Genomic DNA, 25,705 nt, shown 5'->3' with positions numbered 1-25,705 from the left:
GAGCCTACTTAAATAAAAAAGAAAGAATGACTCTCTTGCATCTTTTCTCCACCAACCCCCACCAAATATTGAATCTTATCTTCTGAACAGTACAATAGTTCTTACACTTTGTATTTTATGTAAAAGCCATACTATTGACTTAAAATTATTTGTTTATATAATTTTTATCTTCATTACTCCATTGATATATTTTTCTGTTAAAATATTTCGGTATCTTGCGTTGGAATTGAACATTTTTTTTTGTTTTCCCATTAAAACTAATAGAAACATGTATTCCTCATTTAACAGCTTTCGCTTAGGGTCAGAATTTTCAGAAATGAATTAAAGTCACCAGGGAGAACTAGATGTATTTTCAACCTCTCTCTAAGAGTTTTCAGACAGCTTCCTAGTCCTGTATCTCTCAATTTTCCAATTCCTACCATCTGTTGCTCTTTCAACCTATTACCCTCATTACAGCCCCTTGCCTGTCTGATATATTACAGGTATTCAATATTTAGTATGTTAGAAATGAGTATGGTTGAAAGTAACATATATAACTCAACAAGCTCCAATCTAAATATGATTTTCCCTGTCTCACAAAACAAGAAGGTAGTCCAGGGTTTGTGCAGATGCTTGAGTATGTCCTAAAGAACCATGCTTCTTTTGTCTTTCTGTTCCACCTTCCTTAAGCATAGTCCTCCTCATAGTCTCAAGATGACTGCAACACCTCCAGGTGTTGTGCCTGAATTCCATGAATGAAGTAGGGAAAAGGTGAAGATCACAAATGTCTCCAAAGACTTCCTTTTTCTTCTGGAAGGGAAGATCTCCCTTTGGACTTCTATCTACATCCTATTGGCCAGAAACTTTGTTGTGTTGCCACTCCTAGCTGCAAGGGAGGTTGGAAATGGTATGCTTTGCTTTCCAGTCTCTGTAGTTCTGAAAGGCAAGGGTTAGGTGGTTGGAATAGCTCTTGAGTGAGCCTCTGGCAGTGTTCGTCGCACTGTGTTTAATTGAAATGCATTGCTTTGATCCACAAAGTGTCCTGGATATAGCCCCACTCCTGTCCTGGAACATTCTTACTCCTTATTCCTCTTTCCTCTAACAACTTTCTTGGGGTGAGGTTGGAGGGGTGGCAAGGTCTTGGGGAAACACTCATATCTTTATGAGAATATCAGTTCCCGTGGTCTGTTCTAACTGAAGGTAAGGAGGAGTCAGCATTTTCTCTGCTCTCTTCAGCCTCAGACAACCATGCCTTCAGCCTACTCAACACCCTGATCCTGTATCCCTAAATAGCAAGGACAGTCTCAAGGCTGTGGCTTCCCACCTCTTCTCTCTCAGCCCGAGTTTCCCTCTTTACAGTCCCAAGGCACTTGAGTTGTACTATTTAAGGGTATTTATTATCTTCTTCGTTGAGGCTGAAACCAAATTATTGAGAGAGGTAATGTTTACAAAATCTACGGCGCATCATAGGTGCTCAAACCGGTATCTCCTGCTATTATTATTACTACTTATGTCTTCTCGCCTATGTCAGACTCAGCTCCTTAAACAGAGGCTCTGATGTCTGATTCATCTTTGTAGTCCGCTCTGGGCCTGGAATTGAGTATTTCTTAGAGTTAACGCTATGCCCAGGTAATAAGGGGGCAGCGGGAGAAGGGAAACATTTCAAAGAAAAGGTGCTGTAACGGTGGGAGTGAGAAACTCCTAGAACCTGGGTGGGAGTCACAATCTTGCACAGAAATCCTTTACTCCTACCGCACCGAAAACCAGCGAAGCCTGGACGAATTCACAGGGACGCAGGTGGAGCACCTCCCCCCACCCCCCAGGCGGTATTGAGATGAAGTAGATGACTCCGTCACTTCACTCCTCCCACTCCAATAGATCCGGAAAGGAAGGAGGGACTATGCCCCGCGCGGCGATCTGGGATAGCTGCGCACGCGCAGCTTCCGGCGCCGTGTCTCGGGAATTATTTGACGCCGCGGCTTCGGACCCCCGCAGAAGTCTCTGATCAGGCGCGGCGCGCACGCGCGGTGGTTCACTCGGTTCGGGGAGTTATTTGACGCTACCGCCCCTGGCAGTCGGAAGTTGCCAGAGCGGAGCCCAGCCGGCCGGCCCGACTGGCCTTCGTCGTCCCCCGGCGCCCTCGGAGAGTCGCTGACGGGTGGACGGACCGACCGCCCGAGAATAGCCGGCCTGGGCAGCAAAAGCGCCGGCACTATGGCGCGGGTAGCGTGAGGCGGAAGGCCGAGCGCGGCCGGCGGCGGCGGCGGCGGCGGCGGCGGCGCCCGCCCCAGCGATGCGGGCCCCGCCCGTCGCCTCAGGTAACCGGAGGGCCCTCCCCGTCGCGGCCGGACCCTCCCCTCTCCTCCCCTCCGGGCGGTCCCGAAACGACCAAATCCCTGCCTTCGGAACCACGACTCTGCTTTTCTCGGGGGACCCGCGGGGTCCGGCAGAGCCCGGACCTGACTCGGGGTGGGGGTGCTGGGAGTCGGCGGCTTCTATCGGGTCTGTTCGGACTCGGTCTAGCCCTTGGGACCTCCCTGGGCCGGGCGATGCGCTCTCCTGGCAACCTGGGGGAGGGGGCGGGTCGGGAGCGAAGCTCGACAACTCCGGCGAGGAATTTGGTCCAGCAGAAGGGTTTCTTGAGTTGCTGCCGCCCTGTGGGGATGATGCTACTCATTGCACAATGACAGCCGGGTGAGGAAGAGTTAATAACGAGGATAAACAGCTAACCCTTGTTAAGCGCTCACTAGACGCCAGGCATTGTGCCAGGCCATTACGTTCACCACATCTAACTTCACAACAAGCTTGTAAGGTAGGATGGTTATCCCCACTTTACTGACGATGCAACTGAGGCTCTGAATGGTTTGGTGACTTACTTGCCCAAGGTCACATAACTGGTAATTTGGTCTCAGGCAGCCTGACTCCAGATTGAAGTTCTTAACAATTAGGTCAGTGGCTCTCCCAACTTTGCTGCACGTTGAAGTCACCTGGGGCCACTTTCAAAGATTCCCGAACCTTAGGCAGCACACCCAGACTGATTAAATCAGAATGTTTGGGGGGAAGGAAAGGGGAGCCAAACCAGTATTTTTTTAAGGAGACCCATGTGATTCCAGTGTGTAGCAAACTTTGGGAACTGCTGGGGTGGGTAGTCCTGTATCTCAGACGACGTTTCAGTGTGCCTCCAGTTTAAATGTGTAGGAGAATCATCTGGGAGTTTGTTAAAAATGCAAGTCGCACTTGCAAAGATAGTATCTTTAGGCCCAGTGACGACTCTACTTTGTGAAAACCACTTGGATGAAAAGTAACTTTGTCTACAGGATTTCTGAGTTGCTGTACCTTTACAGTGTATACATCTCATGTAAAACTGTTAGTTTGCAGTTTTCCTGGATGTACAGTACTCATGGGTCTAATGTCTTTAACTTCTGGGTCATCTTTGCATATGCTGTTCTTCTGCCTAGGCTATCCTCCATGCTTTGTCCCCACTCCCCTCAAATGCACACACTTCTGCTCTCTCTTACACATGTGCACAGAGCTTTTTCTTCCAGTCTCTGGCTGCCTAACTCCCCACATGCCCTTCAGGATGCCTGTGTCTGTGACACTAAACCACCCTGGGTCGTTCTTATGTGCTGTTTAGCATCATCATAATGGAATTTATTAATTCTTTTTCTGTGTTGCATTTCTGTCTCTTCTGGATTATGAGCAACTTGAACTATATTATCTCTTCCTTCCAGTGTTTTGATACAGATTTACACCGGTTTTAGAGATTGGCACGTTTGAGTCTATTCTATGACATAGACTTCACGCTGCAGACAGATTCTTCTCTATTCCCATTTTTGCAAAAGGTGTTTGGTAGTTCTTAGCCTATAGAGTTTTGTTCTTTTTGATTGGAAACATTCTAGTTAGGGTCATTAATTTATCCATCAAGCAGTTGGACAAACACATTGAGTTCTTACACTGGCATGGCACTATGTAGGATGATATGTAATTAGCATTGGTCAATTTTTTAAAAAAATCTGATTTTATCATAATCAGATATGATCAGTTCTGCAGTGGAGACCTTTAATTATCCTTAGGCCTTTGCATATGTTGTCCAAAATAGTGTGTAGTTGTCATTTACTAACTGTTGTTATTACCTCATTGGTACTCGGTAAATGCTAGTAGATGGAATTGGCTGTCGATAGTAGTTCATCCTGTTCACTAGGAGAGATGTTATAGGTAGTACTTAATGAAGATGAAAACCTTGATGTCAGAGGATTTGACAAACTTAGTATATATTTATTTTAGAATGCCTGAACTGCTATTGCCTAGCATATTTACTGATTTTAAAGAAAGGCAGACCAGTAATTCAGATTGTGTTTGTTCTTGGCTAGTCTTCGAACCACTTAAAGTTTATAAAAGGGAATGAGTGAATATGTGTGTGAAGGTCATTATGAAGAGGTTTTTGGACAGTAAAGATTTTTTTATAGCACTTAAATATGGTGAACTATGGGCGCCTGGGTGGTTCAGTGGATTAAGCCTCTGCCTTCAGCTCAGGTCATGATCTCAGGGTGCTGGGATGGAGCCCTGCATCGGGCTCTCAGCTCAGCGGGAGCCTGTTTCCCCCCTCTCTCTGTCTGCCTCTCTGCCTACTTGTGATCTCTCTTTCTGTCAAATAAGAAAATCTTAAAAACATATGATGAGGTATGTGGACTAAAAAATATGTACTTTTTTATAAAGACTTTCTTTAGGGGCGCCTGGGTGGCTCAGTGGGTTAAAGCCTCTGCCTTCAGCTCAGGTCATGATCCCAGGGTCCTGGGATCGAGCCCCGAATCCGGCTCTCTGCCCAGCAGGGAGCCTGCTTCCTCCTCTCTCCTCTCTCTCTGCCTGCCTCTCTGCCTACTTGTGATCTCTGTCTTTCAAATAAATAAATAAAATCTTAAAAAAAAAAAAAAAAGACTTTCTTTACCAGATAAGGGTTGTTATAGAAAGATTCTCTTGGTTCCATTTTGGACTGTTATGTCAATCTTTAGGCTAAAGCTACTAGAGAAACTGATGGGACAATTCTTGTTAAATTCAGATACTCAAGAAACTTGCCCTTGTTTCTTTCCGATCAGATATGAACAGAGTATCCAGTTCTGGCCTCAGCGCATGGAAGAAACTCAATCTTTAAGCCTGAGGTTTTACTCTGTAATTGATATCCAGAGTAAAGGTGAAATATTTCACGTGTTCATTAAAGACCAAAAGTGGCTGCAATCAAGATAGCCTGAGACTTGGAAATGGATTCTGTTTAATTTGAGATACTCACCAGTGTTAGCAGATGTGTTTTCTGACTTGTGTAAAAACCTTTTTAGGATAGAATACATGATTTCTTTTGGTACAAGATGATTAAAGTTTTAGAATTAAAGTACATGGAGTTTAATTCTAACTTTTTAGACATGAAGATAGTAGGTAGTTTGCCCAAGATTACATGGTTAGGTTCTAGTACATTGGGCTAGAAAGCAGGTTCCTTCCTCTGCATGCAGAATTTCCTTTCACCTCTGTACCCCACATGAGAGGATGTCTTGTTTGTTATTGTGTGTGTGTGTGTGTGTGTGTTTTGGGGTTGGGGAAATGACAGAGTAGGCTATGTTTGAGATATTCAATTAGATGTATAGTGAATGCTTTTTGTGTGACATGTACTTTATATCCTGAGAATACCAGAATAAATAAGACACAGGCTCTGTCCTCAAGGAGTCTATAGTCTAGTTAGAGTTGTAATAAAAATAGAAGTATAGTATCTTAGGCAGCTCTGCTGGGTAGAATTTTCTGTAGTGATGGAGTTATTCTTTCTCTGCACTGTCCAGTATGGTAGCCCCTAGCCACATGTGAGTACTGAGCACTGGAAATGTGACTAATATAAATGAGGAACTGAATTTATAATTTAAATGTAAGTAGTTACATGTGGAAATGGCTACTGTATTGGACAGAGCAGGTCTGAGACATAAAGGATGAAAAGTGTGGGGTGCTGGTTGGGGGCTGGTTGGGAGCAGGCAGGGTGTTCATAGTATTCATGCCTTTTTTTTTTTTTTTTAAACAGACTAGCAAAAACTACCTATTTACCCTTTTAGGGAGGAATACAGGCACAACCTGTATTTCTTTGTTGTGATTCAGGTGTCTGATAGGATCCCCAGCAGAATCTGGTATATAGGTGAACACATTCCTTTCTGATGAAACTTGATTGATAATTTGCCTTGTAGAGTCAGTGGGACTACAACAGAAATGTAAACTATAACCCTTCTGTCTTTATTTGTCATAAAGTTATATGGGTGACCTTGAAAGCAATTTGTGCTTGAAAATCCAGCATGGTTCATTTATTTACTCAGTATTTTGGCACCCTGTACCGTGTTTTTCCTAAGAGAAACAAGGCATGCCTGATAGTGTGTACTTTGCCTTTGTACGTCTTAAAGTATGTTGACTTATGTCACTTTATTTGATCCTTCCCGCGAGTTCCTTTAGGTACTGCAGGTGTTTTCCCTGTTTTGTAGTTGAGGAAACTATGACAAAGAAATGCCAGGTGACTTTTCCAAGGTCATAATGGTGAGGTATGGAGTCAGAACAAAAGGGAAGAACATTGGACTTTGGAGCAAAAGATGGAGTTTCTTGTCCCAGCTTTACTGTCACTTAATATGGCTCTGAGCAAGTTATAGCCTTTTTTGTTTCCTCACCTCCTGTCTAGTATGTCTGTTTTCCTGAACTTTCTAAGCTTGTTATTAGAATAAAATGAAATAACATGTGGGAGTTCTTTCAAAATGATCAGTTTTTACAAAGGCACGTTGTTATCAAGCAAGATCTCTAGTAGTTTTTCTCTTGTTTAATGCTGACTTCAAAACTCATCATGTTAGTTAATCATGTTAAATACTACAGTGCTAGGGACGCCTGGGTGGCTCAGTTGGTTAAGCGGCTGCCTTCGGCTCAGGTCGTGATCCCAGCGTCCTGGGATCGAGTCCCACATCGGGCTCCTTGCTCGGCAGGGAGCCTGCTTCTCCCTCTGCCTCTAGCCTGCCACTCTGTCTGCCTGTGCTTGCGCTCTGTATCTCTCTCTCTCTCTAACAAATAAATAAAAATCTTTAAAAAAAAAAAATACTACAGTGCTGTGGTGTCATGGATTTTCTCTTGACTTCCTCCCTGTGAAAGCTTCCCTTGGGCAGCCATCATGCCATCATGTCCTGTTTATATCTGCGTACCTATCCTAGGACAATACCTGACACATAACGGGTTTAATAAATGTTTCATGAAATAACTGATGTCTGGATTTACTTTATGAAGTCTTAAAAAATTGTTCTCTGTAATTAGACTTGAAGTTTCTTGGGATTAGGGATCTTCTTTATTCACTGTTATTCTTCCTTGTGCATGGTGTATAGAAAGCATGCAATAAATACTGGTTGAGTCGGTTGATGTAATTAATGTCAGACTGTGGTCTCAGTGCATCTGCCACTACCACTGTATTGATCATTTTGGTCATCTGTCAGTTAGACCAAACATTCATGTTACTTTGTGGTAGAACCTACAAATCTTAAGCTGTTACCAGCACACAATCACCTGATAGTAGAAACCTCCAGGGAGATTACCTAGAAAATGGATACATGTAGAGTTAGGAAGAAGTTAAGTGAACTGCAGGGGTGCGTTGTCATCATCTTCTCCTTCCTCCTGTTCTTTTTACTTTTGGAGACTTCTCTTCTAGTAGCTCTGGGTGATAGCTGACCGAGCCTATCTGGGGAGGAGACCCAGGATCCTTAACTTAGCAGTCAGAGTCCTTAATTATCTAACTTCAGTTTTGTTTTCATTTCTCACTGCAGTGCCCAGTCCTCCCTGCCTCGTCCCCATCCTTCCCTCCCTCCCCCTCAGTATATTAGCTACACTAGCGTTTACTTTTCTATCCTCCCTCAGCCTGTCTTGGATACTTACACCAAATTCTAGTTCCTACTGTATCATTTCTATGATAAAGTTAATATTCTCTCATTCTCTGCCCCAGGTTTTTTTTTTTTTTTTTAAGATTTTATTTATTTATTTGACAGAGATCACAAGTAGGCAGAGAGAGAGGAGGAAGCAGGTTCCCCGCTGAGCATAGAGCCCAATGCGGGCCTTGATCCCAGGACCCTGAGATCATGACTTGAGCCGAAGGCAGAGGCTTAACCCACTGAACCACCCAGGCGCTCACTGCCCGAGTTTTTATTAAATTAATTATAAATCTCCAATCCTAGCATTTGTACTCTTTCAAAATTGGTCACAGTTTATCTTTGAAATCTTATCCCTTCTACATATAACTTTCTTTCTTGCCACTCTAGGTTTTTAGTTTAGGTTTTTTAGGTGCTTTTTTTTGCTGATTGAAGCAAATACCCTTCCTCATATATTTTCCTTTTCTACCCTCCTCTTTTTACTCTCACCCTTATTCACTTAATTTTCTTATCTCTGTTAAAATTGTGACCTTCCTTCAATACCCTATTCATTCTTCCCTGATCTTGTCCTGTTGTTTTCCAGCTCAACCCTTCTTTCAGTCAAAAGTAATCAGTCCTCTGAACTTCTTCAGTGTCTTGCCTATAGCTTACCACAATAGGTTTAGTTAATATTCATCATCTCCAGTAGATACAATAAAAAGAAAAAAATATTTTCCTTGTAATGAGAACTCTTAGGATCTGCTCTCTTAAGAGCCTTCCTGTATGTCATTCAACAGTGTTAACTATAGTCATCACATTGTACATTATATTCTTAGTGCTTATTTATCTTGTAACTGGAAGTTTGTACATTTTGACCACCTTCCTCCAATTTCCCCTCCCCAAAGCGCCCATCACTGGTAACCACAAATCTGATCCCTTTTTCTATGATTTTGGTGGGGTACTTTTGTTTATTTTTAAGATGCCACTTTTAAGTGAGATCATATAGTATGTGTCTTTCTCTGTCTAGCTTTACCTAGCATAATGCCTTCAGGGTCCATCCATGTTGTTGCAAATGGTAGAATTTTCTTGTTCCTTTATGGCTAAATAATGTTATGTTACACACACCCCCCCCACAACTTCTTTATCCGTTTATCCATCAGTGGGCACTTTGGTTGTTTCCATGTATTAACATTGCTGTGAACATGGGGGTGCAGGTATCTTTTTTGAATTAGCATTTTCATTTCCTTTGGATATATTCCTAGAAGTACAATTGCCGGATCATATGTTAGTCCTTTTTTAGTTTTTTGAGGATATTTTGTTCCTTTTTTCTGCAGTGGCTTGTAGCAGTTTACAGTCCCACCAACAGTGTACAAGGGTCTCCTTTTCTCCACATCCATGCCAGCATTTATTATGTTTTTTTGATGATGGCCATTTTAACATTTTAACATGACGTAATATCCCATTTTGGTTTCAATTTGCATTTCCCTAATGACTAATGATGTTGAGTACCTTTTCGAGTAACTGCTGTCCATTCATATATAGTCTTTGGAAAAATGTCTGTTCAGATCCTTTGCCCATTTTTAATTGGATTATTTGGGGTTATTTTGCTCTTGAGTTGTATGAGTTCTTTGTGTGTTTTGGATATTAACTCCTTATCACATACGTGGTTTGCAAGTATTTTTCCCCACTCAGTACGTTGTCTTTTCGCTTTGTTGATGGTTTCTTTTGCTGTGCAGAAGCTTCTCAGTTTCATGTGGTTCCACTTATTTTTAATTTTGTTACTTGTGCTTTAGATATGATTTCCAAAAAAATCCATTACCAAAACCCATGTCAAGGAGCTTTTTTCCTATATTTTCTTCTAGGAGTTTCATGTCTTACAATTAAGTCTTTAATCCATTTTGAGTTAATTTGGGTAAATGATGTAAGGTAGGGGTTGTTTAGGTGTTTTTTTTTTTTTTTTTTACATCTGAATATCCACTTTGCCAGCACCATTTACTGAAGAGACTTTCTTTTCTCATATATTTGACATTTTGAAATAAGGACTACAGAAGTGTATATGTAGTTCTTGAAATAAGGACTACAGAATTGTATATGTAGTTTCTGACAGCAGTGTATGGTATCAGCAGCCCAGATACCACCAGTGACATAGCCTTTGGTGATGTGATTTTTCTGAAACGGTCAACAGTTTTTTTAAAACAATTCTTGGTATGGTAAGGTTCTAAACATAAAAGGTCCAGTCTTTTCGCAGTTTACACGATTAATTGCACTACTGGAAAATTCAGTGTATATTAAACTAGCACAAAATATTTTATATTTTTGTATAAAATGGAGTTACACTTCTAGGCTTAGATAGTTACGAACAAAATGATTTTTTGGCGGACATCTGATAGTCATGTGAAAAGTAGCGTAATTGTTCATTGTGCAGGACTGTCTCCTGGATTGCAGGATGTCTAGATTTCCTGCCTCTGCCCATAAATACCAGTAGCACACACCAGTCATTGTGTTAACCAGAAGTGCACGTCATATTTCCAAAATGGCCGCTAGGAGGCAGTTCTTTTGTATTGAAAACCATTGACTTAAATTCTTCAGTGTGTCTTAGTGGCCTTACCTGCTAATCAGAGTTAAGGTGTTTGTTTGTTTGTTTTTCAGAGTTGAGTTTTATCACTTATTTTGCTAGTTTAATAGGTACAAAACAATGTCTTTGTTGCTTTGTTTGTTTGTTTTTGTAAAATATTTTATTTATTTATCTGACAGAGAGAGATCACAAGTAGGCAGAGAGGCAGACAGAGAGAGAGGGGAAATAGGCTCCATGCTGAGCAGAGAGCCCGATGTGGGGCTCGATCCCAGGACCCTGGGATCACGACCGGAGCAGAAGGCAGAGGCTTAACCCACTGAGCCACCCAGGCACCCTGCTTTGTTTTTTTAATTCATGTTTATTTCCAATGTTTATTTTCTCTTGTTTTATTTAATTTGCCTGTAATTATAATCACACTTTCGTCTTAATACTTTTTGTTTATATGTATTTTGTTAAATTTAGCATGTTTTTTTCTGTTATATAGATTTTAATAGTTAAGTTCAACTTTGTCACTGTATCTTTTCTATACCTTCCTACTTTACATGTTTGTTTCTTAAAGTCTTTAAGAATTTAAGAGCTAGGGGCACCTGGGTGGCTCAGTAGGTTAAAGCCTCTGCCTTTGGCTCAGGTCATGTTCCCGGGGTCCTGGGATCGAGCCCTGATTCAGGCTCTCTGCTCAGCTGGGAGCCTGCTTCCTCCTCTGTGTCTGCCTCTTTGCCTACTTGTGATCTCTGTCAAATAAATAAATAAAATCTTTAAAAAAAAAAAAAAAAAGAATTTAAGAGCTAGGGGCGCCTGAGTGGCTCAGTGGGTTAAAGCCTCTGCCTTCAGCTCCGGTCATGATCCCAGGGTCCTGGGATCGAGTCCCACATCGGGCTCTCTGCTCAGCATGGAGCCTATTTCCCCTCTCTCTCTGCCTCTCTCTCTCTGCCTGCTTGTGATCCCTGTCTGTCAAATAAATAAATAAAATCTTTAAAAAAAAATTTTTTTAAAAAGAATTTAAGAGCTATTAAACCTGTTTTGATTGGTCTTTCGCAGTGTTGTTGTTGTTGTTGTTAAAGAATAATACTCCTGTCTTTTTCAGAATTGGGAGGGATAGCAGCTATTTCTTAAAAATGCTTATTCCCAGGCCCCAATGCAGACCTATACAGAATTTCAGTTTCTAGTGATACAGGACCTGGAGATATGCAGCAGCAGCAGCAGCAGCACTCCTGCCCTGCCCCTCCATGATTCTTACATGTGCAGTGGAGTTTGAAAGCTAGCTTGTCTTTTTTTTTTTGCCTTAAAACATTTTTTTTTTCTGCCAATAGTGTGTTGTCTGGAATGCAAGCTAAATAGTAATTAAATATTCTTTAGATATTTGGAAACCATCTACCTACCACTTAAAGAATTAATAGTGTAGGGGCACCTAGGTGGCTCTGTTGGTTGAGCATCTACCTTTGGCTCAGGCCATGATCCTGGAGTCCTGGGATCCAACCCCGACTCCCTGCTCAGTGGGGAGTCTGCTTCTCCCTCTGATCCTCCTTTCTCTCGTGCTCTCTCTCTCTCTCACCCTCTCTCTCAAAGAAATAAAATCTTAAAAAACAAAACAAAACTAATAACATAAAACAAATGGACATTTTCCAATTTTATTTGTGTATAACATGCAAAATTTTGGACATACCTCAGTGGAATAAAGGGAACTTTCTAATGTCTTCCGGTTTCCCACTGGTAAACCTTAACATTCTGAAACATTTATTTATTATCTATTGCATGCTAGGACTACTCAAATATTTAGAAAGTGAGGTTTTCACTTAGAAAAGGTTGACACTATTGTGGTGAAGATATCTTTACATGGTTAACAAATAAGTTAATATGAAGCTTGATAAGACCAGCATGTAATAGGTACATGGAGGAGGGGTAATTCGAGGAATGTAGAAAAGCCTTACCAAAGGGAGGACATTTGTGCTGTTACTCGAAGGAGTATTATTTCGTAAAGTGAATCAGGGTGGGGCGTGGCAGTGTAGTCAGTAGGAATAGCTTGAGCAGTAATACAGGGTATGAAAAACCTTGTTGAGTTTGAGTGATCCATTAGTAAGGGTCGTTCAGTATCACTGTGGATCACTAAAGATCCATCAGTAAAGGATTAGTGATCCTTAGTAGCCACAGTTGGGGGGAAGGGTACGTGTGGGAAAGTGTCAGTAGAAGATGAGGCTGGGAAGGTAGAATAAGCAATTTCAAATAGATTCCTAGCAAGGTTTTGTTTATTTTTTTAATTGTATAAAATCATCTTAAATTTTATATAGAAGAATACATACATAACAATTTGGTCTGAGAATAGTCAATAAAGTTTTGAAAAAGAATAGGGGAGGTTGGGGGGCTTCCTTTTCAGATCTTAAGACATTCTATAAAGCCACCGAATTTAAATCATTATGGCATTGGCATAGGAATAGATAAATAATTGAATAGAACAGATTCATAAGTAGATTCCTATATAAATGAGGATTTAGTATATGACAAATTGGTGTTTCAGTTTGGTGGGAAAGGATGTATTTTTAATAGGTGATGATGGCACAACTGACTGTACATTTATAAGAAAATAAATTGAACTTTTCCTATACCATTTACAGAAGTAAATTCCAGATGAATATAAAACTTAAGTGTGAAGAAATAAGCAGTTGTTTTGCAGGAAGTCTAGGAGACTACATATATACTTTAGGGTTACGTTTTCACACTTTTGGACCTAGTCCTATAATAAATGTATTTTATACTGTGACCCAGAAATATGCATTTATGAAAAGTGAAACAAGTTTCACAGAATATTGGCTTTACTATGTCTGCTGCCTTTATTGTATATCTTATTCCAGGTAATTAAAAACAAAAGCGTTACCCATTACATTTATTTCATGACCCACAGTTTGAAAAACACTGACAGAGGAGATGGGAGGCAGAAACCACCTAAGCCAGACTCAAGCTAAAAAATTTAAATATGTGACCAGGAGGCGCCTTGGGTGGCTCAGTGGGTTAAAGCTGTTGCCTTTGGCTTAAGTCATGATCCCAGGGTCCTGGGAAGCCACACGTCAGGGCTCTCTGCTTCCCCCTCTCTCTCTGCCTGCCTCTCTGCCTACTTATGATCTTTGTCTGTCAAATAAATAAATAAAATCTTTAAAAAAATAAAAAATAAATATGTGACTAGAACAGTGAAATTTCACCTCATACCTATCCAATTGGCTAAGAAAGAAAAAAAAAGCAATTCCTGGCAGGAGATGGAGAGTGAGAGGAGGGAAGGGCTCTCATCCATTCCAAATGTAGATGGAAGTTGTTACAGCTTTTTTTGGGGAAGCAATCTGGCAAGACCCATTAACATTAAAAACAAATGCCCTTTGATCCAATAGTTACATTCTTGGGAACTTATCCCATAGAAATTAAAAGGCCAGTGTTTATATGAATAAGTATGTTTATTGCATCATTTCCTGGTGATAAAAAAGTGGGAAATGAGAAGTAAATACACATGTTGGGAGACTGGTTGAATAAGTTATACCACACCCATGTCGTGGAATGTTACACAGTCATTAAAAAGAATGTATTATTAGTTGAGGCATTGTTGAATGGGGGGAAAAAGAGATATAGAAAAGTGTACAATGCCTATCTATGCAAGTATGTAAAATTATTTTAATATGATTGAGTTAGGGTAGAGCAAACACAAGAGGAAACATTAGGTTGTCAACATGGATTATCTGTCTAGGGAAGTGAACTATTTGGATAGGACATGAAGCCAAATAAAATGAAAAATGTAAAAAAACTACACTGAAACAAAAGTCCTTGTGTAATATTCTTGTGCATTTATGTAAGAGACTATGTCTAGCGTTTATATGTATATTATACTGTGTATACACTGCATGTATATGTACTCGTATATATGTTGACTAGAAGAGGTGAGAAAAAATGTATGGCATAGGAATATAAGTTGTCATCTGATAGGGACGGCTCCCTATCAGAACTTTCCCTTTTCCCCCTTCCATTATTTTGGGGGGGGGGGGAGGGCACCAGAATATCCTTGGGGGAATTCCTTATAAACCCAAGGAAACTGAGCTAATCTTAGTAGTCGAATCCACCCTTCCTTCAGATGGTAGGTATCTTGTTAGATGCTGGTCCAGCTCTCTTGCCTTCCCATTTTTAGGGCCTTTTCATCCCGAGGAGGACATCAGATCTCAGAGGGTATGGAAAGGTACAGGGCCCAGAGTCCATAAGATTCACAGAGAAGCTGAGAAAATTGAGGAGGGTTGGGGGTAGGAAGTATGAAAGAGGGTAAGGGAACATGGTGGGTTCCTCTGTGTGGAAATGAGAAAGAAAGGTAGTTTGGGACCAGTCTGTGAATGACTTTGACTTTCATGCTAAGGAGTTTCACCTTCATTCTTCAGACCTGTAATTCTCAAATGCCATATCCTCATGAAAAATACTGATACTTATTGAGCTGGAATGAAGTTTAAAATTGAATTGAAAATTGAATTTTCAATTGAAAATAATTTCAATATTTTGAAATATTATGTGGGGCTGGATCCCACCACCCGAGCTGAAACTAAGAGCTAGGGGATGCTCAGGTGACTGAGCCACCTAGGCACCCCTGTTCATTGAGTTGTTTTGGTGATTGCAGTTTCAATATTTTCAATTGAAAATAAAATTGAACAATGCTAGTCTTGCCCAGTATGAAGGAAAATTAGCTTAAAGGATAGAACTTTTTAAAGATTAAGTATACCCATGTATTTTGCTTAAACTCTGCTGGCTGGGCATACAGATTTCAGAACAAGTAGAAGTTGGAAGTTAGCAGAGATTAATTGGAAAGAGTTTAACCATCCGTGATTCTCTTCATGTTTATGATTGTAACATTTACATTGTATTCATACAGCTGTGTTTTCTGTGGCTGAAAGTTTTTCATGTTCATGATAGACAGAGACCATTTCATGAGACTGTACAGCACAGGGAGAAGCAGTACATGCACAGAGAATGTATAGGATAGGGAGAAGGTAGTACATGCTAAACCCAACAGATAGGGATTAAAACCCAGCTCCACCATGTTATTGCTCTGAAGCCTTCAGGTAAGCAGCAAACCTCTCCCTGTCTCAGCTTTTTCAACTGTGAAATAGAGATAACATTCATTAATATTCATTGAGTTGGTTTTTTTCCAAGATATATTTTATCTTTAGGGAGAGAGAGAGCATGCTCATATGTACCCACACACCCGCAACCCCCCCCCCCACAAGTGTGGGGAGGGGCAGGAGGAGAAGGAGAGAGAATCACAAGCGTACTCCTGCTGAGTGTGGAGCCTCATGTGGGGCTGGATCCCACCACCCGAGCTGAAACTAAGAGCTAGGGGATGCTCAGGTGACTGAGCCACCTAGGCACCCCTGTTCATTGAGTTGTTTTGGTGATTGCATGAGTGGCATGTAGTAAATGCTCAGTGAGTCGAGCTCTTAATATATTTTCTGAAGAACACTATGACTTCCAGGTGTTTCATTACTAGAAATTTGTGTGTCACTCCTGCAGGGAATGAAATATTCACAAAGAATTTTATGTTTGATTTGAGGACATCAGTGGGAAATTGCAGGGGTATGTTTCTAGCATGTAATAGGTACTTGGATATTATTGACTGAAAAATCTAGATCTTGGAGTAAACTCTTTCTTTTGTCTTCCTTTCTAGTTAGGGCACTTCATTCTGTATCGTTTTCTCTCCTGGAACATAGAATGAGGAGGTCTCCCTCTTGTTCTGAGAACCAGATCAGATCATTTTATCCCCCTGCTCAGTGGTATCTGTCCCAGTTCTGCTCCAGGGTTTCTGAGGCTCTTTTGGGGAGGTGCTCAGACATTTGCTTCCCAGGGTCTGCCTTCCTACCTGATCTTGCTGTGAGGCTGTTTCAGGATATTTTCAAACATTTAGATGTGTTTTTTTTTCTGTCTGCTTGGTAGACAGAAGCTGCTTTTTGTAGCTGCTTTATCTTACCATGTAGGGCAAATCTGTGTTTTATTGATTTCTATTAATTTACAGCAGTGTAATTTAACAGAAATTTTTTCTTGTCTTTTCAGGTGCCATTTGGATAGTCCTTTAGCGGCACGATGTACTCTGAGTGGAGGTCACTGCATTTGGTGATTCAGAATGATCAGGGCCACACGAGTGTGCTGCACAGCTATCCAGAGAGCGTTGGGCGAGAGGTGGCAAATGCAGTGGTCCATCCCCTTGGGCAGGCCTTAGGTACCCCTTCAGTGGCTGGTAGTGAGAGTTTGTTAAAAACTGACAAAGAAGTAAGTGTTTCTTCTTTTCATTCTACTGTGTGAAAACAGAATTTTGTTACTGAAGCATTTATTTGACATTGTCCTTTTAATGGGTTTCTGTCCAATGTAGTACAACTTTTTTTTATTAATTTTGACCTTTGGGCTGAGGGTTGGGGCTGAGAGTTCGTGGGGGTCAAGGAATAGGTTGTACTGTTGTGTTGCTAGCCCCTTACTAGCCAGGCCCAATTCTCTACTTGAGCTGTGTACCCAAGACAAGGCTTAAGTGTCAGGCTCTTTCCTGTAAGCTCTGGGCCCAGTCTTTTTATTCAGAGGTGTGTTTGGAAGGTCTTTACTGCTCCTCCCATATGGCCTCTAACTGAAGGCCTATCTTGTGTCAAGTTTTCAGTTTTCACATACACACTGAACTTGAGGCCTTCCTGTGTCTCCTTGTCTGCTTACCCTTACCTATCTCTCGGGTTTAAGGATGTTGCAGAGCAGCTAAGCCCGTATGGCTGTGAGCCCAAGTGGTTGGAATGGGGGTTGTGTTTGCTGTCTCTAAAGATAAGAGCTCTTAGAGTGGCTCGGCCTGGAGGTGGTCCTCTATTCTTGGGTTCAAGTGACTGGGCTGAAGTAAAGTTTTAAGGGTCAGGTCGTGAAGGGACCCTGAAAATGGAGGGATACAGGAACTTGCTAGTGTGATGTCTGGCTAAGATATGGGATTAGAACTTTGTCTTTGTGCTTGAGGAAGTTTATACAACCTTCAGACTTTGGGTTAGCTTATTTTCCAGACCCACTTTTTCTCCTCCTTACTTTTTTATTTCTTTCTGATGAAGGAGAGATTAGACTTAATCTAGATAGAAGACTGGATACAAGACCAAAGCTTATAGCTCTAAAGGCAGCTTATTTACCCTCTGCAGGCCATGGGTTGCTGGAGGATGAAGCCCCTCAGTCTGAGGAGCGTTTTTCTCTCTTTAGAGTACCTTAGCAGAGACTTACCCTAAGGACCAGCGCTTGCCCTGGTGCACTCTCCTCTTGGTGGGTCTATAATCTTCTCTTGGTAAGAGATGGCACATGAGTGGATAGAGGTGCTCTGGTGCAGCCCTTGTTTGTTGTCCTTCCTCACCCTTAAAAAGATACGAGAGAATAGTCCTTGAATCCACTGTCCTCTAGAATTGTACAACTGAACTATTATGAAGGTATCACCAGAGATGTTTTCTCCTTTGTCGTTTCATCTGACAATTACAGACTTGCAGTCCCTTTTAAAATCCCTTCTTATGCGTGGTTCAGTTCCTCCTACCCTCCTATATTTGTCACAGCTTCACTGTGGTGTTAGAGCCTTAAAGTTTATCACTGTTGTAGATAATACTGTATTTATTGTCTATGTTATATTGCTGTTAACATGATTTTACTCTTAGTCGTTTTTAGATGTTTTTGAGCTTAAAATTTTCTCTACCTGTATTTATCTTGTTAGATTCAACTTTTGTTTTAAACTGTTGAAGTCTTTTTGAATCCTGAATTTCTATATAACAGGTTAGCTATGCATTTTAGCTTTGTTATAGCTACAGATGGTTAGCCTGTAGACTGTTTTTCTCTCTTTTCCTAAGTAAAAATCTTGGCAGGGCCTTTGGCATGCCATTGGGCACCTTCTTCAAAATGGTCTTGGTGCATTAACCCACTGTGTTCTCTCATCTTGTATTTCAACAACTTAAAATCCAGCCATTTTACCTTCCTCTGGGCCATAGGTCTCCATCTTGTCAAAAGAATATCCTGCATCTGACCACATTTCGTGATCCCCCTTCGCCAGACAAGGCTATTGGTGGAAGATGGTGGGAGTAGCTTCAGATGTCTAGCCGGAAGATTGGGGTCCAAGTTTTCAGTTTTACCATTTCCAAACCAGTGACTTGGGCCAAACTGCTGAGTCTTTCTAAGCATCAGTTTTCTTATCTATAAAGTGAGGATAATTTAACCTCTCATACAGGGTTATTTTGATGGTTAGATGATATTTATGAAAATTGCTTCGTAAATTGCCAGGGTTATGCAATTGTCCACTGCCTTCATAGTAACCTTGTTAGTAAAGGAATGAAGCTTGACTGGCATGACTTGTTCTTTTTGAGTAGGCTGGTTCCCAGTGAGCCTGCTTCTGTTTTATAAGTGTTCACTGATCATCTGCTTAGTAATTTGTCCCACAGTTTCATCTGGAATTTACTGAAACTTTCCAGTCTACAGAATCTGGAATATTGTTTCATCCTCTCTTGCAAATTATGCTATTTTCACTTTCTGCTTATATCATATTCATTCTTCATGACTGTGGGCAGTGGTTGGTAGTCGCTTAGACAAGTTCTGTCAGCCTCTGTGATGTGAAGCACATGGGTCAAGGGCCTGGCACTCATTTAGGGCAGCTAAGTGCCTTGTTACGATCTTACCAGCTTAAGTCCCGTCTCACTTGTGTGTGTTCTTACCTTCCCATGTTAATTATTTTCTTTGGCAGAAAGAGTCACAGTATAAGAGTTGAGCAGGTCGTATTCTTTCCTGTTGCTTGTTAATGTTGCATAATCTAGAAATGGAATATGATTGAATTTATATATATGATTTCCTAAATGATACACATACCTATATACAAATTAAAAGGAGAAATAAGGCTAAAATTTTCTGTGTTTCTGTGCCTCCAGTCTCTAGAGAAAATCAAGACAGCCCATAATTGCTTTTTATTTCACATAACAAACAATAGTAATATCTAATGGGTAATAGCCAACATGGGTTTAATATTTAGAAATAAATAATTTATTTTTTTCTTAAATATTTTGCTTAGGAAATGTTGTCTGAGTATATTTTTTCCATGGAAAGTGCCTTCTTGAGAATAAATCTGATGATACAAAGCTGAGATGGATATACTGTCACTTGAGAGGTTTTTGGTAATAAAAGAGGTCAATATTAAATCAGTCTACTGAAATATAGTAGGGATGTGTGATAGTGCTGTATGTATATTTTCTTTTGTTTAGGTGAAATGGACCATGGAAGTAATTTGCTATGGACTGACCCTTCCACTGGATGGAGAGACTGTAAAATATTGTGTTGATGTATATACAGATTGGATTATGGCTTTAGTATTGCCGAAAGATTCTATTCCGTTGCCAGTTATTAAAGAGCCTAATCTATATGTTCAAAGTATACTAAAACACCTGCAAAATCTTTTTGTACCAAGGTAAGCTATACCTGTCTGTCTGGCGTTTATCAGGAGCATAATAAAATATTCATAAATGTTAACTATTTTATATAAATAGGAGCTGATTTCATTGTTAGTCTTTTGAAAAGTATCATTACTGTTCAAAGAATGTATTAATATGAATGATAAGAGAGATGGGCTTATAGCATGTTAACTAAAGTGTTTTTTAACAAGTCTATGTTCATTAAAGGCTTTTGTTTTCCTTTCTAAGATCTGATAGCTGTTAGATATTAAAATGTTATGACCCCTTTCCCCTCCATTCAAAAAACATACTTTTGCCTATCATAATTTTTTTTCTCCACTTAAGCTAAAGGCACCTAAACCTTCTACCTTAAAATGAATCTTTCTTATGAGAGAATGAAGACATTGAAGGAAGCAGACTTGAAATTATTATGGGCAAATTTGTGGTAGACCAAAAGATTTTGTTAGCAGTTTGTTACTGATTTTTTTTCTTCCTTTCTTCTGAGACGATGACCTTAAATATCATAATATGGGATATGTACCTTATTTGGGCTTCAAATTTTTTTCCAGGCGTCCTTTAGTGCCTCAGTCAGTTAAGTGACAGCCTTCAGCTCAGATCATGATCTCAGGGTCCTGGGATCAAGCCCCATGTCGGGCTGCTCACTATGGAGTCTGTTTCTCCTTTTCCCCTGCTTGTGCTCTCCCCCTCTTGCACTCTCTCCCTCTGTCTCAAATAAATAAATAATCTTAAAATTTTTTTTTTCCAATTCGAAAAGATCATATGTCATCGTAAAGAGTTTGGGAAATATAGAAAATAATGGAGAAGAAAGCATTAATTAGTTTCTTACCCATTCATGAGGATTTCCTTTAAGAAAAACCTGTCTTTAGCTGTTTTTTAATGTCTTTGAAAGAGGCAAAGGGGCTTGCTTCCTTTGGAAAAAGGTTCTTATTACAGCTTTTTCTTTATCAGATGGTGAGAGTACTCTGAATCATCCAAAACCACTGTATAAATTTTAACCTTTGAATTTAGAAGGAAGATTACTTTGGAGGCCCCTGGCTGGCTCAGTTGATAGAGCATGCAACTCTTCATTTCAGGGTTGTGAGTTTGAGCCCTACAAGTGGTGTAGAGTTTACTTTAAAAATTATTATTATTTTTTTAAGCTTTATTTATTTATTAGTGAGTGAGAGAGTGAGAGAGAGCAGCGAGTCCGGGGGAGGGCTGGAAGAAGAGAGACAGGCAGATTCCCCACTGAACAGGAAGCCCAACTCAGGGGCTGGATTCCAGGACCCCCCGGGATCATGACTTGATCTGAAGGCAGATGTTTAACATGACTGAGCCACATGGGATGCCCACCCAAAAAAGAATTTTTTTAAGGGAGTTTTAGAAAGAAGTTTACTTTGTAAAATTTGAATTAAAAAAAAGAAAACCTCATTGAGAACTGTGATGTGTAGGATCAAGTATAAACTCCTTGGCCTTTTGTGAAATGCTGGCTATAATCTAAGCAGATTATTTGCTGCTCATTCTGCGTGAGCCCTGCTCATTGGTCAGACTCATAAATTAAACATTCCCTTAAGACTCCTTAATGATCTTCCTCATCTTCTCCTACCCTTTTGTCATCTTCTTCCTCTTCTCCCTCTCCTAGTTGTCTGCATCTCATTCTTGTTGGTTCATCTTAAGTCCTGCCTTATAAACAGAAGCCTTGCTTGACCATCCAGCCCCACAGTGATCATACCTTTTCTGAACCATGTGGTACTTCCTGTGTCACTCTTTTATGTCTTCACTATTTCATTGTTTATCTTTTAAAACGTGTGTGTCTCATTTCCCCAGCTAACCAGCTTGAAGGCAAGAACTAGGATTTTACATATTGGGGCTTCCACAGTACGTGGTGCAGTACTTACATTATTAGAGGTGTGAATTAAATATTTGTTGCTTGTATTTATTGATTTCAAATAGGAGTAGTAACAAGAAGTAGTTGACAATGATTAGAATATTATTTGTGCCTAAGCAGACTTTTCTAAAGCGGTGTAATAGTTTTAATGCTTTTGTCCTTCCATGTAGAAGACTAATTTACTGGCCTTTTTCCTTGGGCATGGGACAGTCTGATGAGTAGTCTTGTCCCTGGGCTGCTTTCCTGTTTGCTGTCTTACCACCTGTCTGTGCTCAATTCATTTGTATTGATGAAAAATAGCAATGTCATTTGAGTTAATTGGGCTTTTGCTTTTTTTCCCTTTTGAGAACATGAGTACCTTGTTCATTAACTTTTTTTCTCAAGTGTGTGTGCATTCTTCAGAGAGGATATTGGACGGAGTCCTAGAGTTCTCCTGGCCAACAGTGTCTTAGGGAGCTGAGTATTTTCAGTGCTAAATATTGGGAGTTATGATCCTCTCTCCTTTTTGGGAAGTATCAGAGTTTTTGTTTTGTTTTGTTTTGTTTTAAATTCAGATCACAAAATTGTCCTCAAGCTTACTTAGTTGTTTTTATAAAAAGTAACACTCAAGAATAGAAGAAACTTTTTACCACTTTGCTAGAGATAAGTCAGTGGGGGTAACCTTTCTCTTTTTGCCTATCAGTTTAGTTTGATCTCTTTTGTTTGTTTGCATTCTAGAGTGAAGAGTGAGGTCATCTTTATTTATTTATTTTTAAAAAGATTTATTTATTTATTTGACAGAGATCACAAGTAGGCCGAGAGGCAGGCAGAGAGAGATGGGGAAGCATCTTCTGCTGAGGCAGAGAGCCAGATATGGGCTCCATCCCAGGACTCTGGGATCATGACCTGGGCTGAAGGCAGAGGCTTTAACCCACTGAGCCACGCAGGTGCCCCAAGAGTGTATCATCTTTTAAAATTGATTAGGGTTTTCATTAACTCAAATATGTTGTAGTTTAAAAAATGTAATACTCTCTAAAGCAGTGGTTGATAAACTTTTTTGATAAAGCCAGATAGTAAATATTTTAGGCTTTGTGGGCTATGTGGTGTCTGTTCTAATTACTCAACTCTGCTGATGTAGAGAAAGTAGCCACAGATAATGAGTAAATGAATGAACATGGCAGTATTCCAGGACAACTTCAACAAAACCAGATGGCAGGCCAGATTTGACCCATGGGCTATAGTTACCGGCTCTTGTTCTGAGAACAGTTTTTCTGAAGATCACAAGTTCTTTTTGAAAATGTTGGGGGGAGGGGCGCCTGGGTGGCTCAGTGGGTTAAAGCCTCTGCCTCAGGCTCAGGTCATGATCCCAGACACCTGGGATCAAGCCCCTCATCGGGCTTTCTGCTCCTCGGGGAGCCTGCTTCCTCCTCTCTCTCTGCCTGCCTCTCTGCCTACTCGTGATCTCTGTCTGTCAAGTAAATTAAAAAAAAAAAAAAAATTTAAAAAAAATAAAAAAGAAGAAAATGTTGGGGGGAGAGGAAAATCTCTTGTGTTTAGACCTTTCTGCTTATTTTTAAGCAAAAATGATGTAAAATGAAGTAAATGAAGTAAAGATGATCTTGTTTCTCTTAGCTTTAGAAATTTGAACACTGCTTCTGAATTTAGGTCTTCTTTGTGAGGCTACAGTTACCTACAGAGCAGATGTTTCCTTTTGTACCAGTGGACAGGTACCTGGAAATAGTGGGTAGGCCTAGATTACTAGCTTGGAGTCTTATCACTAGCTTGGAAGAGTGTCAACCCCAGAGCTATTCTTTTTTCTTATTCTGGACTTCTTGTATGACTAGATGAGATTTGGGGCTATTATACAGTTTTATATTGTTCTTCAAGTAGCCAGTGCCACAGCACAAACTTGAGCTTCATGGCTTTGCATGTACTGGATTTACCTCTAGCTGAATGTGGGACATCTCCCTGCTCTTTGGGGATCTTGGTCTTTCCTAGGTGAGAGATAGACTACTTTAGGAAAAACTTAGTGTGTCCATTTGTAACTTTTAAGGTAAGTGTCTGGTTTTCTGGGCCATAGCCCAGAATCTGAGAATCTTCTATCCTCAGGTCGGGGCAGGAGAGGTAAGTCCACTTGTTTCATTTTCTGGATTTTTTGAGGAAGCTCTGTTTTATCAGCTCTGTGTGATATAAGTCATAATATAGAAACTTGTCAAGATTTATTTCAGTACTTTTAGTTACTAGGTTTCACACAGTTAGTCAGGAGGCCAACTCACCACTCATTTATGCATTGAATTTCCCACTATTCTCAAAATTCTCAGGTGGTCTGCTTTGCAAAGTAGGATAAGGGGCTGGGGCTTGGACCTCTGTCTTCTACTCTAGCCCGAATACTTTGATCTGTTTTATTCTCTTGAGGAAAAAATTGGTCCTATAGACCAAAGAGAGTTTTAAAACTTTTTTCTAGAGTATCTTGGGAACCATTGGAACCCCCATCTTAGGTTAAGATGCCTTTTTTTTAAATTAGAACAGCAGTAACTGGGTGCTCACTTTTGAGGCAGTTGCCTCCAGACCTCTTCAGTTTCAGGGACCTGTGAGGATATTCCCTTGGGTCTGTAGGCTCTTCTCTAGCAGACATAAGCCTCAAAGGGACTGTGAACACCAAGAATTCACATTCTAAATTCTCGTGAATGTGTGTTTAAAAAAATTTTTTTAAAGAATACAAAGGGCATTGTGCTTCAGTGTGAGCAGCAGAAGGGGCTGTGGGTATTTACTCATTCACTCAGGAGAAAATGGTGTGCCTGTTATGTTGTCAGGTACATTTTAGACTTAGAAAATCCAGAGGTGAAACTTATACTCTACTATTCCCCCCTGTCCGGGAGCTTTTCAAGCTCTCATAGGAATGGTGGGCTGACATCCCAGAGAGCCAAACTCTGGTGGCAAAATAGCTTTGAATTGAAGAGGCTGCGCCTTGTCCTGCCTTCTGATGCTCTTAGGGAGTGTCATTGGACCATTGCTTCCTGTGTGCATAAGTCGCCTGTCCTCAAGCCTTTGCTTTCTCTCCTCAAGGCTTGTCAGTGATGTATCTGTCTTCTTCAGACAGGAACAGGGCTCCAGTCAGATCCGACTATGCTTACAGGTCCTGAGAGCCATTCAGAAACTGGCCCGTGAGTCATCCATCATGGCACGAGAAACGTGGGAAGTCTTACTGTTGTTTCTTCTGCAGATTAATGACATACTTCTAGCCCCGCCAACTGTTCAAGGTCTGTTTGTGTTTTTTCTAATTTATTACCAAGCTCTGGATACAGTTCACTTTAAACTCACTGAGTAGTAGACTGTAGGGATTTACAATTTGGGATGACATTGGACAAACCAAGGTTAACAGGTCTTAGATTGGAAGCCCTCATAGGCACAACATAAAGTAATTTTACTTTCAGGGATGATTTTGCTAATGTAGGAGAGATTCAGTGCATGAATGCATATTTGATAATGATGGGAAGTAGGTCGTTCAGTCTATTAGGATAGAGGCTATATAAGAAACAGCTAACTGAAGTAGAACCTGTAAGTACAGTACCCGGTTGCAAAGCAGTTATCAAAGTAGACATTAAAAACTTGACAGTGGCAGAAGATATTTTGTTCAGTAAATGAATCCTGCAAAATCTTAATGGTTCTATTTGGAGGTAAGACAATATGCCACTCATACCTTGTCATTAAGAAGCCTCCAGTTTTATGCCTTCAGGTTGTATTTTAGAGGCCCTGCTGTGTATGTTACAGCATAGCATATACAAACTGTAAGTTGATACTCTAGTTCTAGGTTCCATTGTTGCCCCATTATCTGTGTAGTCCTCTTACTAACAGACATGCAGTGTGCACTTGGGAACTCGCACAAATGCAGTGTCCAGGAAAGTATCTAAAAGAAACCACAGAATTCCACTGTTGAAAATGAGTCCATAGTAGGAATACC

General features: G+C 40.5%; 1 protein-coding gene across 1 annotated transcript in view; it reads left to right on the top strand.

Annotated features, from left to right (window-relative positions):
- The first annotated feature begins 2,008 nt into the window (after positions 1-2,008).
- The window catches only part of RALGAPB (Ral GTPase activating protein non-catalytic subunit beta), an 82,198-nt gene continuing 58,501 nt past the window's right edge, over positions 2,009-25,705 (top strand). The window contains 4 exon segments of the mRNA XM_032350688.1: positions 2,009-2,297; positions 16,507-16,722; positions 19,692-19,894; positions 24,841-25,004. Of these exon segments, the coding sequence (XP_032206579.1) occupies positions 16,537-16,722; positions 19,692-19,894; positions 24,841-25,004 (553 nt within the window). The 5' untranslated portion in view covers positions 2,009-2,297; positions 16,507-16,536.

Source organism: Mustela erminea, chromosome 7 (assembly GCF_009829155.1).
Source record: "Mustela erminea isolate mMusErm1 chromosome 7, mMusErm1.Pri, whole genome shotgun sequence".
Taxonomy (NCBI): Eukaryota; Metazoa; Chordata; class Mammalia; order Carnivora; family Mustelidae; genus Mustela; species Mustela erminea.
Note: the sequence above shows the minus strand (reverse complement) of the source record. Positions and strands in the feature narration are given on the sequence as shown.